General features: G+C 43.2%; 1 protein-coding gene across 4 annotated transcripts in view; it reads right to left on the bottom strand.

The window, feature by feature from the left end:
- Nucleotides 1-2,120: 2,120 nt before the first annotated feature.
- The window catches only part of NDEL1 (nudE neurodevelopment protein 1 like 1), a 75,228-nt gene continuing 57,881 nt past the window's right edge, over nucleotides 2,121-19,467 (bottom strand). For 3 of the 4 annotated variants that reach the window (XM_070389468.1, XM_070389467.1, XM_070389470.1), the window contains 3 exons: nucleotides 15,576-15,667; nucleotides 9,541-9,692; nucleotides 2,121-2,775 (listed from right to left, as the gene is read on the bottom strand). In XM_070389468.1, coding sequence (XP_070245569.1) covers nucleotides 2,682-2,775; nucleotides 9,541-9,692; nucleotides 15,576-15,667 — 338 coding nt within the window. In that variant the 3' untranslated portion in view covers nucleotides 2,121-2,681. Of the gene's footprint in view, nucleotides 2,776-6,077; nucleotides 6,113-9,540; nucleotides 9,693-15,575; nucleotides 15,668-19,467 lie in introns of all 4 variants that reach the window. The other variant, XM_070389469.1, reaches the window with a different exon arrangement.

Genomic DNA, 19,467 nt, shown 5'->3' with positions numbered 1-19,467 from the left:
TAGACAGGGCTAAGCTGTGATGGTCAGGGGGTTAGATGTAGTAAATGCATTTTCAATTTACAATGAATGGATTTATCAGAACATTGTCCGACTGTAAATGGAGGAAGACCTGGAAAGCTGAAAGAAGCCCAGGGAATCAAGCAGCTTCCTCAGGGGGTCATATGCCAATGGTGCTGCAGTTGTAACAAAACCAGAACTTCAAGGGAGTTCCCACTCCACCCCCACAAGGTGAGCCAGGCAGCCTACTCCACCATGCTTTCACGGACCTGGCCTGTGCTCTCCTGGACCCAAAGCAAAAGTGGTGACATCAGAGAACAACACACAGGCCCCACTCCCAGCCGTTGCCTGAGTAACAGCTGACAGCCGTCTGGTGAGATGATCCCAGGAGTCCACAGCTGGGGAGGAACCAAGACATCGCTGGGGAGCCAGGGACAAGGATTCAAGCTCCAGAACTCATCTTCGCTTTAACTAGAGCAGCTCTGTGTGTCGTGCTTTAGATCTGGGGCTCCTGCATAGAGACAGAAGTCTGACACCTCTGACCTCATCCAGCCCTTCCATGATGGCCAGGAGAGAGGCTGGGAGACTGCCTGTCGGTGAGAGGCTTGGAGTTCTCAACTCAGCCAGCAGGGCTGGGCAGAGCACACACGCACGCACGGACACACACACACACACACACGAGCGAGCATCTCTTGTGGGTCAGCTTATGACAAAATCTCCAGGAACTCAGAGAAGCTATTCCTGCCGGCGAACTGACAGACAGAAGAAAAATATTTTAATGTATCCTACACCTCAATGTTTATTCACTTAGAAACCGGAATCACTTAGTTTTCATTTACATATAGTTTTTAAATGACAAAAACGATTCTGTTTATGCTCTTTGTTATAAGCGGAGCTCAGAATCTGACACAGTCATACAGACCCCCCGAGTTTACTTGTTCCTCAAGTTCTATCAAGGGATGAGGAGAGAAGCCCAGACCCAAGTAACCTCTGATCCCAGAATACCAGCACGTTTTGTGAAAGGCAGTCCAACAAGAGGACCAGTCTCCTGGACCCACTGCAGTTACTCCAGGACTTAGCAAGTCGTCTCCAAAGTCCAGGCCCTTCCTGCCAGAGGTCCGCACAGGGCCAGGGCCATTCTCAGGCTGCTCCCGGAAATCACAGCTAAGAGCAGAAACCAGAGTCATCCTGAGGAATAAATTAGCCACAAGGACGTATTGTACAACACAGGGAATACAGCCTGTATTCTACTGTAACTATTAATGGAATATAACTTTTAAAAACCATGAACCACAATACTGTATATCTGCAATTTGTGTAAAATTGGGCCATACTTCAATTAAAAAAAAAGAAAGATAAAAATCAGCATGAAGACATCTGCTCAGCACATTAAACACATCATGAAGCCGCAAGAATTTTCTATGCCCGGTTCTGTGGCTGCTGTCCATCCTGTGCCCCGTGTCAGAACAGAAATGAACTTGGAACCTGGCTTTGCCACTCCAGCTGTTCTCTCGCAGGATGGCAGAAACCCAATAAAGCAACCTCAATCCTTTTTTTTTTCTGTGAAATTTATTGTTTCCACATTAAAAGATTTTTTTTGAGGGGAAGTATTTTTTTTAACCACATGATGACCCTATACAGCTGCCCGGAGTAGGACACCATTGTTAAGTCTTTAACATGCCATATGAGTTCTGAATAAATAAAAGCTACAAAGCCCAAGTTATATACAAATATCTTAGGCGATAATGTTTACAAACCTATGTACAATAAAACAAATGTAAACAGTAAATGCAGCATGAGAGTAATCAAAGGATGCACAGGGAGGACCACTTATGGTCAGTCTGCCCCCCGGAGCTGGCGCCAGCCGGCCCCTGGAATCAGGCCACGCAACCCTTCCTGACACAACAGGACAGGCCCTCCGGAGACAAAACAAAAGCGCTCTGAAGATGTCATTTCACTGAAGGACCAGAGAGCTGCCGAGGGGGCGGCCGCCACCCCCTCCCCCAAGTCTGAGGCAGTGGAGGAGGAGACGGCAGGGCCCAGCCCTGAGAGCACCCAGGCCCCAAAGCTCCTGCTATCTCAGATGGGCCTTTGTGGCTGCTTGGGGAGGCAAGTCTATGGAATGGTAACTGAGAAAGTAAAACCAGAAGGTGCAGAAAATGCTCCCTAGTTCAGTGGCCTTCCTGACTCTTCACCAGCCACAGGCCCAACCTGGGGGGGGTGGGGGGAACACATGATCATCAGCACTGGAGACGCTTGGCTGGGAGCTCAGGAGACCACAAGTTGACCTGATTTGGGGAAGAACTTCTAGAAGATCTGCAATGTCCTAAACACAACTAAATCCTATCAGTACAGCAGGGCGGGGCTAGGAGATGCTGTGATGAATGGGTACTTCTGCATCCAGTGACCGAGTAATACACGCATGTATCACCTTGTGACCCACAAAAGTGCAATCATGTGAAACCAACGGCACTACGGCGAGAAGAGAAAATAGCCAGTATTGATATCGCGCAGAGTCCTGGAGCCGGACCGGGCCCAGCAGCCGCCACTGCATGCAGCCTGCCCTCTGCCAGCCGTGGGGAGGCGGGCGGAGGGGCATGAGCTGTGCCCAGGCACCGAGGGGTGAGGCGTGGGTGTCCTGGTGCTTGGAGTGGGGCAGGAGCCCCCAGCTGGAGGCCGGGCACTCACACACTGAGCGGCAGCATACCCGGTGCTGATGACGGGCGCGAGGAGCCCAGACCAGGAGGAGGAGGAGCCGGGTCAAAGCCGTTTACTGCCCTGTGGGAGTGACCAGAGTGGAGAAGGGAAGGAGAAGAGAAAGACAGTGTCATTTAAAATCACTCGACACACAGCATAATTCATCTGCTCTCTACAACTATTCCTCTTCCTGGCCCCAAGGAGAATCCTGATGGCCCAAAGGAGAGCACGGCATTGAGCACCCCACAGTCCCACAGCAATGGGATGACTCTCTTCCCGGCAACCTCATCACACTGGCCATGGTGGCTGCAGCCCTGACTCACTTCCCAACAGAGCAGGTTAAATGTCTACCAGTAGGGAACCAGCGAAGAAGGGTACAACCAGTGAAATATTGCACAGCCTTTAAAAATACATTTCAGAGTTCTTAACAGCATGGAAAATATTCCAAATGCAATTAATGCTAGGTGGAAAAAGCAGGAGGTTACCGAACTGGATATGCTCAACAATATGAAGAAAAAAATTAACAGCATACGTTCTGGGCTATAACCCCTTATATAGCTAGACATTGCTATCCACAGAGCTAAATCTAGAATGTGTGAGGATGCGGGCACTCATACACACACACTCACATATATCATAAAAGGAAAATTTAACAGTAGTTACTTTTCTTCCCTCTGAGTTGTGGGTAAATTTTATCTACTACTTTGTACTTTTTTTGTTTTCCAAATCTCCTACAATGTACATGAATATCTTAAATAAGGGGGAGAAAAATAACTTTTTTAGATGGTTCAGCAAGCAAGCCAGATGGGGAGGCTTCTCTGCAGGCTCAGGAGACACCAGCCCCGCCCACACAAGTGCCCACAGCCAGGACCCTGCCCCGCCCCAGCCACCTGGCAGTGCAGCCGCAGGAAGGCGTGAGGGAGTGAGTGCAAGGCCTGGAACCCCTCTCAGGAAGCCACTGCAGCCCTTCCATACTGAAAAACTTCCTAGGGAAATGGGTCTCATTCACAGCCTGGGAGATGCAGCCAACTGCAAGGGGCCGACTGCCCCACACGTGCCCACCACTGTCCGCACTGGCCTAGTCATCTGAGGGGCCCGGGGAGTTGAATATATAGACTCATGGACAGAGATTCTCTTAAACAAAACAAAACACAGACACACATTCACCACCAAGATGACGGTTTCATACACTGCGGAGGTGAGGGTAATCTCATGGAGAAACAGGCATGCAAAGAGACTGGACTAATGACCCTTGACTACTCTGAAGAAACAGTTCACATCTGAAGAAACTAACCTGAGTGTAGATTTCCAATTGGAAATCAAGCCTCCCACACAGGGCAAGAGCAATAGGAGGGGCTCTGACAAGGGTTCTCTCCCCACCTCAGCGATGCATTCAGAATTTTCTCTTCTCTTTGGGCTGGGGAGGTCTGATCTTTGAGCTTCATCACATTTGAAAACTTGAAATCATCCCTCTCCATCCTCCCAAGAGTAAGTGCCTGTCCCTCTTTTCTGGGGACAGAGACTCTATATGCCATTGTTGCGCTCGCAGAAGCAGCCATTTGTCTGTCATTTGTCTGCCTGGTCCCCGAGCCCCGATGCCTGCCTCTTCTAGAACCTCAGGGAGAACTAGACGGCCTCACAAAGAGCTTCAGCCCTGAACACTGACCATCAGATTCCCAGCCTGTCAGAGCATGGCAGCAGGCATGGCTAGAGACAGCCCCCAAAACTTGGCAGAAGGAAGCACTGCTGGGTACCAAGAAGAACCTGACCCCTGTTCCACAGGGCAGGCAAAAGCAGCAAATTTGAGGATGGCTCCACATGTAGGTTTAGAACTGAGCTTTCTGCATTTTCAAGCACAATGGACCTTTAAAGAATGTCAAGTTCATCCCCACTGTTATATTGCCAAGGAAATAAAAACAGAAGGTCCACTGTTCACCAAGCTCACCCCGTGAGCCTGTCACTGGGGACCTGGGCCCACAACCTGCCTCCGCATACCCAGGCCAGCATCCTTTCCCAGCCTCCTCCCACCCAAGGACGTCCGAGAAGCTCCATGCGCAACCAACTTGGTGCTCCCAATACAGGTCAGCTCTAATAGGAAAAATACACAGTGCAATCCAAAATATGAAAAGAAACCAAGAAACTAAGTTAAATAGCTTCCCTGTGTGGCTGGAAATGGGAATTCTGACTTTGAAAGTTGGGTGGAAGAGAGAACAACAATCCAGCAGGGTCCTCCCTAGGACCTCTCTGAGTCAAGAAGTTACTAAAAGACCAGAAGGAAGCTGAACCCAGAGGGAGAATTCTCAGTCTGGTGAAGTCCCTTGAGGGAACTTCAAAGTGTGCAATGAGGAAAGGTTTCTGAGAGAAGAAACACCTCCATACTCACCACATTTGGTCTCAGGGAGCAGCAAAAAAGCCGAAGGGAAATGTCCCAGTGGACAACACAGGACCAAAGAGAGAAAGAATGGGCAAGGATGGAGATACAGATCTGGGAATCATCTATGTAAAAAGGGTTCCAAAAGCTATGAAATTTCATGATCTTACCATAAAAATCTAGTTTAAGAGTCTGAAAAATAGAAAACTCAGCTAAGACAAGGAATGAAGGTCAGTTGTAAATGGCAACAGAAGAACTAAAAGAAGGGTTTAGAAGCTGGTCAGAAGGACAATAAAATTAACACAATATAGATAAAGCCTGGGGACTAAATCTGCCAGAGTAAGGACAGTTCACCTGAGAGGGCAGGAGAGAAAAGGAACAGAGGCGCTACAGCTAGTTCAGGAGAGCAGACAGGCCAACTCCAGACCCGTCCATCCAGTTAGAAGGAGAAATGGAAGCCCAGCACAGCTCCAGTCCTCAGCCCAGGCCCTGCAGACTGAAACATACGTTCCTCAAAAGGAAGGTAGATTTTACACACATGTCCCCAGCTACCACTCCACTTTCCTGGGGAACACAAGCATGAGCAGAGGAGAGGCCCCACACAGCAAGAATCCACTATCACCCGTGCTGAGAAAACAGAAGACACGGGGTAACAGGAAGCACCCCAGGCCCATGGAGGCAGTCAAATGTGGTCCCAGAGCCTGGCAGTGACCCTGACCCCCACCCCAGACTGCTGGCGTCCTCTCTACAGCACCCTGTACGGGAGTACATCAGCCCATTCACAACCACCCCAGGACCACTACCATTTGCTCGTTTTTGTTTGCACAGCTGAACTAATAATAATGTACACAGTCAAACCAAACAAAAACTTGAAAGTTCACTCATGGGCTGGAAGCTGGTTAAAGTAGAGTCAGCCCCATGCAGTTAGTAAACCCGGTTTGTTAATGTGAATGCGTCTTCCACCACACACCATGATTAAGAATAAAAGAGCACAGCAAACAAATGCAGTTACCCATGAACAACGTGGGAAATATGACTTTTTCTTGCCTAATAAAAAAAGGAAAAAACATTAAACAGTAATACAATACTATTTTCACACTATGCCCTAAAATTAGCCTACACTCACCTACACACAGCCTGAAAGAAATCACACTGGCTTACAAAATTAGGGCATAAGAAACTAAATAAAAGCTATGGAGGAAAAAGAACATTTTGGGGGGAACTCAAGTAGCTGTGCTACCTGTGAACTAGTGTCTTTATGGATGAGTGATGTGAACAACTGGTACAGGTTGCAGGAAGCAGAGCAACACGGAGAAACAGGCCCGGTGACCCACATTTTAGGAACTGGTGACATGAACACAGACTAGATAAAATCCTGACTCCAAGAAGCCTTCCACTAACCAGAACTTACACAATATTTTCAGAACCCATAAAGCAATATATAACAAGAAGGCTTTATGTTTATGTGGTCAAGACTCACCCCATCTGAGGATTCTGTGGAAGGCAGGAGGGTACAGTGCATACACGTACACTCACATACTTGCACACGCATGCAAACCAACTCTCCCAAACAACGTTTCTGTGGGCTCCTAGGAGCACCAGGAAAACTACAGTTAACAGAGCCACAGACAGACTCCTTAGGAGTGAGAGGCATGCCAGGCAACTTGTGGAGCCAAAGCTTTTTCTCCAATGAAAAGCTTCTTCTCACGCTGAAACTACAAGCTACGTTTCTACCAGAACTGGCACTTTTTCTTTCAACCAGTCAGATGCAGTAATGGAGCTGGGAGTGGGGATATTTACCCCTTCCTTTTGCAGCAGGTATAAGCCATCATGGTTTTTATCTAGTTGCTAGGTCAGCAGAAAGGAAGGCCAGAGGTAAAAAGCCAGGCAGGCCAGAAAGAAGCCAGAATCAAAGCAAAGGATCAAGAAGGAAGAACACTGCAAAATCCACACAAGAGTTATCCTCAGGAAGACGGCAACTAGATACACACAACTCAAGCAATAACAGGTTCACATCTGAGTGTGCATATACCATCTATCTACTACACAAACTAACACTTAAGAAAAGGCCAGTCCACAAAAAATATTTATTGTTAATAGAGTAAAATTAAAAATCTGTACTATTTAATCAGGTCCTCCACAATTCTAAACACCATCTGTAACTATTTCTATCAAGAAGCATATTTCCAGGTTCAGTTCAGGACATAAAGCCTATCCTACACCTAGGATCTTCAGGGGCTCTGTCACAGTGCCCAGGGCCCCTCCTGGTTTCAGGTGACCCTGAATCCTCTGCCATCTGCCTAGACTGGGTTCTTCTCTGGGCAATCACTGCCCTGGTAAGAAGACAGAATGGTGAGCCTGAACTGATGATATTATGCCTCCTTCTTCATGACTGTTCTAAGGACTATTTTTTTGCAAAGGCATCTGCTGGACCAATCTATTTACAGTTTTGCCTGTTCTCACATCACATGGGGCCCACGGCCCATTAAGAAATATTCCAGACAGACAAATAACTACTGTTTGGAAATAGTCATAAGCTCCAGGAAAAATCATTAGGCACTACTTCCAACCCTCATGAAGACTTCCTTAAACTTTCCCTGTATTGTTCTGGGGAAATGCCACCTCTAATGTAAATATATCTACCTTTTTATTTCACACGTACCATTATAGTAGAAAAATGGCACTCCTCAAGGTTGCCTGAAACTCCTAAACCTAAGGAATATTAATTTTATTCCTACCACCACTGGGGAGCCCCAATGGTTAGAATAAAATTCTGATTTATATGTTGATATTTTAGAATGGGCTTTTAATGAAATGTGTATAAAGAAAGCCCTGATTTATATATTATTTGAGAATATGTTCCCTAATGAAACACACGTACTTTGAGGTAGAATTCTTGAGGGAGAGAGAGAAACCAGAATACTCCACTCCACAAGGACGAACAACAAAAAGCTTTACAGAGTGGCTGCTGCTGTTGTTGCTGCTGCTAAGTCACTTCAGTTGTGTCCAACTCTGTGCGACCCCATAGACGGCAGCCCACCAGGCTCCCCCATCCCTGGGATTCTCCAGGCAAGAACACTGGAGTGGGTTGCCATTTCCTTCTCCAACGCATGAAAGTGAAAAGTGAAAGTGAAGTAGCTCAGTCGTGTCCAACTCTTCGCTACCGCATGGATTGCAGCTTAACCAAGCTCCTCCATCCATGGGATTTTCTAGGCAAGAGTACTGGAGTGGGGTGCCATTGCCTTCTCCTTACAGAGTGGACTATGTATCAAATCAGGTTCTCCATTGGGGGAGAATGGACGTATGTATATGTATGGTGCAGTCCCTTTGCTGTCCACCTAAAACTATCACAACATTGTTAATCGGCCATAGTCCAATATAAAATAAATTTTTAAAAAAATCAGGTTCTCTACAAATGTACCACCGTCACTGAGGAAAGCAGAAAATATAAGTTCCTTTAGGTAACTATGAAGATTTCTATATTGTTTTCACAGAACAAGAACCTATGGCCCCTCTAACTCAAAGCAGAGACACAGACCACTGGTGCCTCAGCTGCTAATTCCACTGCCAGCCACCTTAAGTCACAAGGTCAGCATTCCAGACCACAGGCTCTAACCAGTTACCTAGACCAAGGCACACCCATACAACAATATAACCATGCAGCGTTTTGTGGTTTTCTTTTTTTTTTTCCTTTAATTGAAGCAGAACAATATGTACTGACACAGAAAGCTACTGGCAGTATCAGTCACCATAGGCATGTTGCGAGCAGTATTTAAGGTATCTCCTAAGTTTTTAAAAGCAGAGCAGATGCATAAGATGATTTTACGTGCTTAACTGTATAGATGAATACATGAATAACTGTAAAGATGCAAAAATAGTGTGAAAACAGATGACACGTATTTTTACTTTATATATTTTCTGCACCAAAAATTTTTTTGTATTAATAATGTATTGCTGCTTTAATCTTACGACAATTTTTTAATTCTCAATTCCCCCCAAAATATCTTCACATCCTACAAAACTTTTTATGTCCTAAACTGTACTTGATCCAGTGGTCTTATATTTTCTCTAAAATCTTCAGACAGTAGGTTTGTTGAAGAGTTCACACATAACGTGATCACCATGTTCTCTTCTACTCTTAGCAAATATTTGCCAAGATAGTCTACCATCCTGCAAGCACCCTGAGAAAACACAAGGACCATATCACATTCATCTTTAATCCCTGGCTGCCTTTCACAAGTCTGCTTCCCAGGACAGAAGCTTCAGAGTCATGGTTCCCAGGGCAACAGACTCCATGGGGACTAGAAGACGTAACAGACTTCACATCCCCAAAGATCTGAATGATAACACTTCATTCAGGTAGATTCAGGTAGATTCATCAAACTGAGTTTATCTTTTTGAAGTTCAATAAACTCACTCAATAATATGTAACTTCATGAACCCAAAAATTAACATGTAGAATTTCCAAAACTTACCCTTTGTCAAAGAAAGACGTGTGCCCTGATCGAGAGAACTTCGTGCCATTGCTATTCATCACCCCACAGTTAACATTCCCTGAAATATAGGATTTTCGTGATGCTTGGTCCTTTGCAAAATTCCTGCAAGCTGCTAATTTGGATTCTAAAGCCTAAAAAGGAAGAAGGAATGATTAGGTTGTCAAAATAGTAGCTGCACATAAAAATCTGCATTTCAAACCATTTCTATTTCAAGACTCAAACTTTATTCTCTCAGTTGGTAATGATGGCTTTTTAAGCCATTATCAATTTCTAGTAGGAAGAGGGGATATTCACGCTGGCTCCCTTTCTAATGAACTCAGAATATTTATCCTTCGGTATTATTGAGGGATACAGATATAATTCTCACCTTACAACTAAAAGAAATGTGGCACAGTAGATAGAGATGGATCCCAGGTCCCTTGGCCCTAATCCACCGTTTTCCCTCTGACCTCTGGACTGTTAGTTGGCTGGTTGGGTGTGTGCATATGTTTTGGAAGCAAAGGTTACAAAAAAACGCAGAAACATCAACTGAGGACTTTTTAAAGTGGCCAATTCTTTCTTTAGGGCTTCACGTTAGTTTCTAGTGTATCAGAATGGATAAGAGCATTTACAACGCCTCATATGAAGTTAAATTCTATTCTGCTTCTGAGAGCACACTGTAAAACGTCTATACCCTCTGCCTATAATTAAATAATTCATTTGAAAGTGACGCCAGCCCTTTAGCATTTACCTCTAAACTGAGTGCCTGCTTAGCATCTGTCACCACAACACCTGGCCAGTGGCAGCCTCTACAAACCAACAGATGACACGAAGAGAAGTTTTTCATCAATTTCCATCACACACAAGTATCACCAACTCCCCCTTCCCACAACCATTTTGCCAAATCAAACCCCTCTCCTTGCAAAAAGAGAGAGAGAAGGAAGAGGATTATAATCCATGAGGGAAAAAAAGGGCAAAGAACACTCCAAAAAAAAAAAACACTCCAATCCTATTATCCTTGACACTAAGGGATTTGGAATGCACTGGTAAATTAAATCCACAGCTAATATACTTCACCCTGAGAACCCTCCTCCCATAATTTCAATAAGAGCTATTAAGAAACAGCGACAAAAACAGACTGAAACTTCCTTCTCTTCTCCTTTCCTAAAACAACAGCACCATGACTCAGTAAAATACCAAAAGAAGGAAAAGAGGTTGGATAAGCTCTAAATAAGCATTTTTTCCACATCTTATTAAACAGATACATACACAGTAAAAATTGAGAGCCATTAATTTCTTATATTCAAAACATTCATTCATATATTAGATGAGGATCTATCATATAATAGGTACAAGTTGTATCTGAGGCATCAGTGAGACAACCTAATACAAGTACTGGGCCTGGCACTCAAAAACAATAGCCTAGAAATCAGATTTAAAACAATATCCACACCAAGTAGGAGATGAAATCATGGCTGTGAAGGAGATAATCAGAAAATTAAGGTCAGAACTACTCTGAGTAAAGTCAATACTGAAAGGGCAGGCAGATGAAAGGGCAACAAGATGACAGAGGAATGGGCAGGAAGACGCGAGGCAGACATGACACATCATCAGAAGAGCAGAGGAAAGTAGGCATTTCAAAAAAAAGTCAGTACTGAACATTTCAAGTAGAATGAGGACAGAGCAGCATCCACTGGATTTGACAGTGCTGAGATCATCAATGAGCAATTTGAGCGGAGTGAGCAGGAAACAAGAGCCCAGACGAGGTTAGCTGGGGAGCAAGTATGCCGTCACAAATACTAACAATAAATACATCGGAAATGAGCTTTCAAAAGCTTGGCTGGGAAGGAAAGAGACAAACTGAAAGTTAAAAAGAGACCCAGGGTAGAAGGAAAGAATAACTGCTTTTATTTTTGCTTTTAAGGTTAAAAAAATTGTATAATGTGTAATATATAAATGTTAGATATATAAACATTAGATATAAAGTATGTATATCTAACATTTATATATCACACATTCAGTTCAGTTCACTTCAGTCACTCAATCGTGTCCAACTCTTTGCAACCCCATGAACCGCAGCACGCCAGGCCTCCCTGTCCATCACCAACTCCCAGAGTTTACTCCAACTCATGTCCATTGAGTCAGTGATGCCATCCAACCATCTCATCCTCTGTCGTCCCCTTCTCCCTCCTTCAATCTTTCCCAGCATCAGGGTCTTTTCCAGTGAGTCAGTTCTTTGCATTAGGTGGCCAAAGTATTGGAGCTTCAGACTCAGCATCAGTCCTTCCAATGAATATTCAGGATTGATTTCCTTTAGGATGGACTGGTTGGATCTCCTTGCAGTCCAAGGGACTCTCAAGAGTCTTTTCCAACACCACAGTTCAGAAGCATCAATTCTTCTGTGCTCAGCTTTCTTTATAGTCCAACTCTCACATCCATACATGACTACTGGAAAAACCATAGCCTTGACTAGACAGACCTTTGTTGACAAAGTAATGTCTCTGCTTTTTACTATGCTGTCTAGGTTGGTCATAACTTTCCTTCCAAGGAGTAAGCGTCTTTTAATTTCATGGCTGCAGTCACCATCTGCAGTGATTCTGGAGCCCAAAAAAATAAAGTCAGACACTGTTTCCAGCCAGCTTGTTCACGCTCCTCTTTCACTTTCATTAAGAGGCTTTTTAGTTCTTCTTCACTTTCTGCGTATCTGAGGTTATTGATATTTCTCCTGGCAATTTTGATTCCAGCTTGTGCTTCATCCAGCACATATTACACATTACACAGAGGAAACAGAAATCAAATTGCCAACATCCGCTGGATCACAGGAAAAGCAAGAGAGTTCCAGAAAAACATCTACTTCTGCTTTATTGACTACACCAAAGCCTCCTGTGAAGAATATTTAAAGAGATGGGAGTACCAGATCACCTTACCTACCTGCTCAGAAATCTATATGCAGGCCAAGAAGTAACAGTTAAAACTGGACATGGAACAACAGACTGGTTCCAAATTGGCAAAGAACTACATCAAGGCTGTATATTGTCATCCAGCTTATTTAGCTTATATGCAGTGTACATCATGTGAAATGCCAGGCAGGATGAAGCACAACCTGGAATCAACATTGTCACGAGAAATATCAATAACCTCAGATACCCAGACGACAACACCCTTATGGCAGAAAGCAAAGAGGAACTAAAGAGCCTCTTGATGAAAGTGAAAGAGGAGAGTGAAAAAGCTGGCTTAAAACTCAACATTTGAAAAAATAAGATCATAGCATCTGGGGCCATCACTTCATGGCAAATAGATGGGGAAACAGTGGAAACAATGACAGCTGAAGCTCCAATATTTTGGTCACCTGATGCGAAGAACTGACTCGCTGGAAAAGACCCCAACGCTGGGAAAGATTGAAGGCAGGAGAAGAGGACAACAGAGGATGAGATGGCTGGATGGCATCACTGACTCGATGGACATGAGTTTGAGCAAGCTCCAGGAGTTGGTGATGGACAGGGAGGCCTAGCGTGCTGCAGTCCATGGGCTCACAAAGAGTCGGACACCACTGAGCAACTGAACTGAACTGATATATATATTTATATTACGTAATATGGTATACATAAACACTGCATATAAATATTAAAATATACAGGAAAAGGTTGAAGATACAGGAGATATAAAGATGACAAGGCAATGAGATGCAAAGCACAGAGGGACAAAATTAGCCGTGAGCAGGAATGTGATACTTTCACCACTGAGACACAAAGGAGGAACAGAGTAGTAAGAGGAGAGTACTAAAGGAAGGAAAGTGAAGAGAACACAGCGTAAGTAGACAGCCTTGATTTCTCAGTGGAAGAGGATGTCAGAGGGGGATGGGGCTTCCAGGTGAAGTCAGTGGCAAAACAGCACAAAGAAGCAGGGGATGACACATTCATAAAAGTATGCAGGGGCCGGTGGAGAATGGCAGAAATTCTAATGACACCTTAAAAGACAAACTGTCTGCTGAACGGGTAAACAATGCAAGGACTCCGAGTTCAACTTTCATGCACCATTTATGAATAAATTACTTGAGGTACTAAAGCAAAACAGGGAACAAAAGAAAGATGACAACAGAGGTCCAGGAATAAGTAGGCAGAACTAACCTACGAGTATAATGAAGAGAAATCCGAGGATGACAGCATGCTGCCACCCTAGAAGCACATCAGAGCACTCAGCAAACGGTGTGAATAAGAAGCCGGAAGATACAACTTACAGCAAAGAAAGTGTATGTTTCTTCTCTCCACAGTGAAAAAAAAAAAAGTAATCAGAAATGTTAAGAACCATGAACAAAAATATCTGATACACTGATACACAAGTTATATATGCATACAAACGCTGAGTGCAATTTTTAAAAATGAAAATGGCTTAATCTGTTGAAATGACAGGATTTCAAGAGCTTTTTTCTTTTTATTGTGATTTGGTAAAAACTGTTTTGCAGTGAAAATAATAAAAAGATGGCCAATTTTAAAAAATGTTAAAAAGGCATACATGTCAGCTATGACACACACACAGGAAAAAAAATCTATTAATAATATGCTTCTGAGTAAAGTAACAGGTAAAGAATAAAATGCCCAAAGCATCTGTTGAGTACTATAAGTAAAATGGCCCTAGAGCCTAGCTCCTCCTCTATGATTCTGCAGGAAATAACACACAGGTGGGCATAATACTGTAGGTGCTGCTGACTAATTCTCAGCACTACTAATGGAGAGTCAAGAACGGACACTTTATTTAAATAGAGTTACAAAAATAACCAAGAAAAATTTAAAAATTAGGAGGAGTAGAGTTATCTTTTTTCTTAAAGTCGATAAGACACTGAAAAGCAAGTATATTATTTCAAATTATAGGTTATAACAAATAGGTTAAACTATTACAACACAGTTTTTACAACAAATAGGTCTAAAAAAAAGATTATGGTAGGAGTGAAGGAAGATTATTCTATGTGCTGTATGAATGATGTGTGCACGACTTGTTACAGCAACTTTAAAATGCAGTTATTGATGGTCAGAAAATAATTTTATGAGCCAGAAAAGGTAAACATAGGATCTCATATCTTGGCCTCCCGTTTCTTCTTTATATAAAGTAGAATATAATTTCCGCTTTCTTCAGAGTCACACACACAAATAAGTGAAAGGGCAGTGGAGAACCGGAAGTTTCAGGGGTAGATTATTGATCACAGAAATAAGTCACTAAGGAAACCAGGAAACTAATACTAGAAATTCTAAGTTTACAGTGGCTTAAATATCTACCAGGTTACATAAATGTTTCCAATGATCTTGATGCAAGAAAGAAGTCCAGTTGCTCGACTAATCCAACCTGCAGGTCTCCCCTATGACCAAAGAGACCAGGAGTCCAGAGTGACAGAGAAAGTAACCTATGGATCATAGATAAGTAGGAACCAAGTGAAAGAAAGCAAGAGATGACTTAAAAAAAAAAAATCACAACAAACTACTACTCTCAGTAAGGTCAAAGAGTAGATATTATACAATGTAAAAAACTAAGTAGAAAACCAGGTTTAATATTCCAAAAGCCGAAATGTTCTGGAACCCAAGGTTAGAGCCAAGGAGATGGCACTGGAGTGGAGATGGCCAGGCAGCAATAAGGTGGTGACCAAGAGCAGAAAAGTCATGCCATGAGCCAATGCAAGAGTCCTCTGAAGAGAAAGCCAGGTGATAACCAGGAGGACAGCAGGCAAAGCACAGAACAGAATTAGAGGGAGGGATAAGACACACAGCAGGCCTTCAGAGAATGTGGGAGGAGTCAATGCTTTAGAGACACCCAGAGCGAGCATGACAAAGGCCCAGCAGGGACTTGGGAGTTCAGTACAGCGACCTCCTGCAGAGGCACTTGAAAGGCTGAGCCCAGAGGTGTTATCTGAACTAGTCTCAGGTGGTCAATGGATGCTCTTGCTTCTAAGCTTAATTACAGCCTTTACCTCACCCTCACTTCAAGGTAAGAAACAATTCAGTACCTTAGCAGCTGAAACACCTAGTGATAAATAATGAAATGCTTACCCCTACTTTCCGTAAGAGATCCCCCACGATGTTCAGTGCCGATATCCTAGCTGAAGGAGTCAGTGGACTGGTACCAAAACCATTTGGTATAGCTAGAGAAAGGTAAAAGGCGAGTGATTACTCTGGCAACTTCCTTTACATTTGGGTTTTGTTTCCGTTTACAAAGCAGTATACACTCAATGAAAAATCAATATAATATTGTAAACTGTGGATATAGTATAAAGTGGAGATATCACAAATACGTTTAACCATTTTCCAAAAGATATTTAGGTTATATCCAATTTTTCATTATTATAAACAATGCTAAATGGACATATAACCTTAAAATATCTAGACAAGTATTTCTAGAGAAAAGGTTCTTAAAAATAGAACTGCTGAGTCAGAGAACATGCCCAAGTTTTCACCTTAATATCCTACTAAAGTGCTCTCTAGGTTGTGTCAATATTAGCAGTCCATATGGTCCGATCAGATCAGACGCTCAGTCGTGTCCGACTCTTTGCGACCCCACAAATCGCAGCACGCCAGGCCTCCCTGTCCATCACCAACTCCCAGAGTTCACTCAGACTCACATCCATCGAGTCAGTGATGCCATCCAGCCATCTCATCCTCTGTCGTCCCCTTCTCCTCCTGCCCCCAATCCCTCTCAGCATCAGTCTTTTCCAATGAGTCAACTCTTCGCATGAGGTGGCAGAAAGTACTGGAGTTTCAGCTTTAGCATCATTCCTTCCAAAGAAATCCCAGGGCTGATCTCCTTCAGAATGGACTGGTTGGATCACCTTGCAGTCCAAGGGACTCTCGAGAGTCTTCTCCAACACCACAGTTCAAAAGCATCAATTCTTCAGCACTCAGCCTTCCTCACAGTCCAACTCTCACATCCATACATATCCACTGGAAAAACCATAGCCTTGACTAGACAAACCTTTGTTGGCAAAGTAATGTCTCTGCTTTTGAATATGCTATCTAGGTTGATCATAACTTTCCTTCCAAGGAGTAAGCGTCTTTTTTTTTTCATGGCTGCAGTCACCATCTGCAGTGATTTTGGAGCCCAGAAAAATAAAGTCTGACACTGTTTCCACTGTTTCCCCATCTATTTCCCATGAAGTGATGGGACCGGATGTCATGATCTTCATTTTCTGAATGTTGAGCTTTAAGCCAACTTTTTCACTCTCCACTTTCACTTTCATCAAGAGGCTTTTGAGTTCCTCTTCACTTTCTGCCATAAGGGTGGTGTCATCTGCATATCTGAAGTTATTGATATTTCTCCCGGCAATCTTGATTCTAGCTTGTGTTTCTTCCAGTTCAGGTTTCTCATGATGTATTCTGCATATAAGTTAAATAAGCAGGGTGACAATATACAGCCTTGATGTACTCCTTTCCCTATTTGGAACCAGTCTGTTGTTCCATGTCCAGTTCTAACTGTTGCTTCCTGACCTGCATACAGATTTCTCAAGAGGCAGGTCAGGTGCTCTGGTATTCCCATCTCTTTCAGAATTTTCCACAGTTTATTGTGATCCACACAGTCAAAGGCTTTGGCATAATCAATAAAGCATAAATAGATATTTTTCTGGAACTCTCTTGCTTTTTCCATGATCCAGCGGATGTTGGCAACTTGATCTCTGGTGCCTCTGCCTTTTCTAAAACCAGCTTGAACATCAGGAAATTCACGGTTCACATATTGCTGAAGCCTGGCTTGGAGAATTTTGAGCATTACTTTACTAGCGTGTGAGATGAGTGCAATTGTGCGGTAGTTTGAGCATTCTTTGGCATTGCCTTTCTTTGGGATTGGAATGAAAACTGACCTTTTCCAGTCCTGTGGCCACTGCCGAGTTTTCCAAATTTGCTGGCATATTGAGTGCAGCACTTTCACAGCATCATCTTTCAGCATTTGGAATAGCTCAACTGGAATTCCATCACCTCCACTAGCTTTGTTCATAGTGATGCTTTCTAAGGCCCACTTGACTTCACATTCCAGGATGTCTGGCTCTAGGTCAGTGATCACACCATCGTGATTATCTGGGTCGTGAAGATCTTTTTTGTACAGTTCTTCTGTGTATTCTTGCCATCTCTTCTTACTATCTTCTGCTTCTGTTAGGTCCATACCATTTCTGTCCTTTATCGAGCCCATCTTTGCATGAAATGTTCCTTTGGTATCTCTGATTTTCTTGAAGAGATCTCTAGTCTTTCCCATTCTGTTGTTTTCCTCTATTTCTTTGCACTGATCGCTGAAGAAGGCTTTCTTATCTCTCCTTGCTATTCTTTGGAACTCTGTATTCAGATGTTTATATCCTTCCTTTTCTCCTTTGCTTTTCGCTTCTCTTCTTTTCACAGCTATTTGTAAGGCCTCCCCAGACAGCCATTTTGCTTTTTTGCATTTCTTTTCCATGGGGATGGTCTTGATCCCTGTCTCCTGTACAATGTCACGAACCTCATTCCATAGTTCATCAGGCACTCTATCTATCAGATCTAGGCCCTTAAATCTATTTCTCACCTCCACTGTATAATCATAAGGGATTTGGTTTAGGTCATATCTGAATGGTCTAGTGGTTTTCCCTACTTTCTTCAATTCAAGTCTGAATTTGGCAATAAGGAGTTCATGGTCGGAGCCACAGTCTGTTCCTGGTCTTGTTTTTGCTGACTGTATAGAGCTTCTCCATCTTTGGCTGCAAAGAATATAATCAATCTGATTTCGGTGTTGTCCATCTGGTGATGTCCATGTGTAGAGTCTTCTCTTGTGTTGTTGGAAGAGGGTGTTTGCTATGACCAGTGCATTTTCTTGGCAAAACTCTATTAGTCTTTGCCCTGCTTCATTCCGTATTCCAAGGCCAAATCTGCCTGTTACTCCAGGTGTTTCTTGAATTCCTACTTTTGCATTTCAGTCCCCTATAATGAAAAGGACATCTTTTTTGGGTGTTAGTTCTAAAAGGTCTTGTAGGTCTTCATAGAACCGTTCAACTTCAGTTTCTTCAGCATTACTGGTTGGGGCATAGACTTGGATTACTGTGATACTGAATGGTTTGCCTTGGAAACGAACAGAGATCATTCTGTCGTTTTTGAGATTACATCCAAGTACTGCATTTCGAACTCTTTTGTTGACCATGATGGCCACTCCATTTCTTCTGAGGGATTCCTGCCCGCAGTAGTAGATATAATGGTCCGTATGGTAGTGCTCGCAATAATATCAGAGATCTTTTTTTTTTTTGCGTCCAACTTGTTAGTCACTTTAACTTTTGTCTCCTTAATCCAAGAGTCATTTAAATCTCTTTTTTTGGAAGTCATCTGTTTTATCTTCTGCACTTTTTCCTACTGGGTTGTCTTTTCTTTCATCAGCCTGCAAGAGCGCTTATAACCTTGCTGGGTACAGATATACATCCTTTCTCTTACATATATCTCCCAATGTGACATTTATTTATTTTTGGCCACACTATGCAGTACATGAAACTTCCCCAACCAGAGATTAAACCTGTACTTCTGCAGTGGAAGCACAGAGTCTCAGTCACTGGACCGCCACGGAAGTCCCAAAGGTCACAACTTTGTCTAACCACCCTCCTCCCTGCATCCTGAGTAATACATGGCACTTAACAGGTACCAAATGTGATACAAAGTGCTATACTTTCCTTGGCAGGGATTTCTGGATCTTGTTCCTATTCTACTCGAATTTTACATTTTCAGTATTATTAAATCTGTACTTTTATGGAAAGTTGTTTTAAATGTTTTTTGGAAACAGGCATTTTATCAATGAAATGCAATTACAGCCAGACCACTTCATAGAGATCAGCTCTTCAATCCTGCCACTGATTTCTCTAACCTTCGGCTTCTCACTGTCTGTGTGCCAACTTCCTTCCGATGGAACAGCAGCTTTTAGGCCAGCGAAAGTTTATGCCATCAGTTCCAA

The sequence above is a fragment of the Bos mutus genome, chromosome 19 (assembly GCF_027580195.1).
Source record: "Bos mutus isolate GX-2022 chromosome 19, NWIPB_WYAK_1.1, whole genome shotgun sequence".
In the NCBI taxonomy this organism is placed as follows: Eukaryota; Metazoa; Chordata; class Mammalia; order Artiodactyla; family Bovidae; genus Bos; species Bos mutus.
The sequence above is the reverse complement of the archived record's forward strand: the minus strand, read 5'-3'. Positions and strand labels throughout refer to the sequence as shown.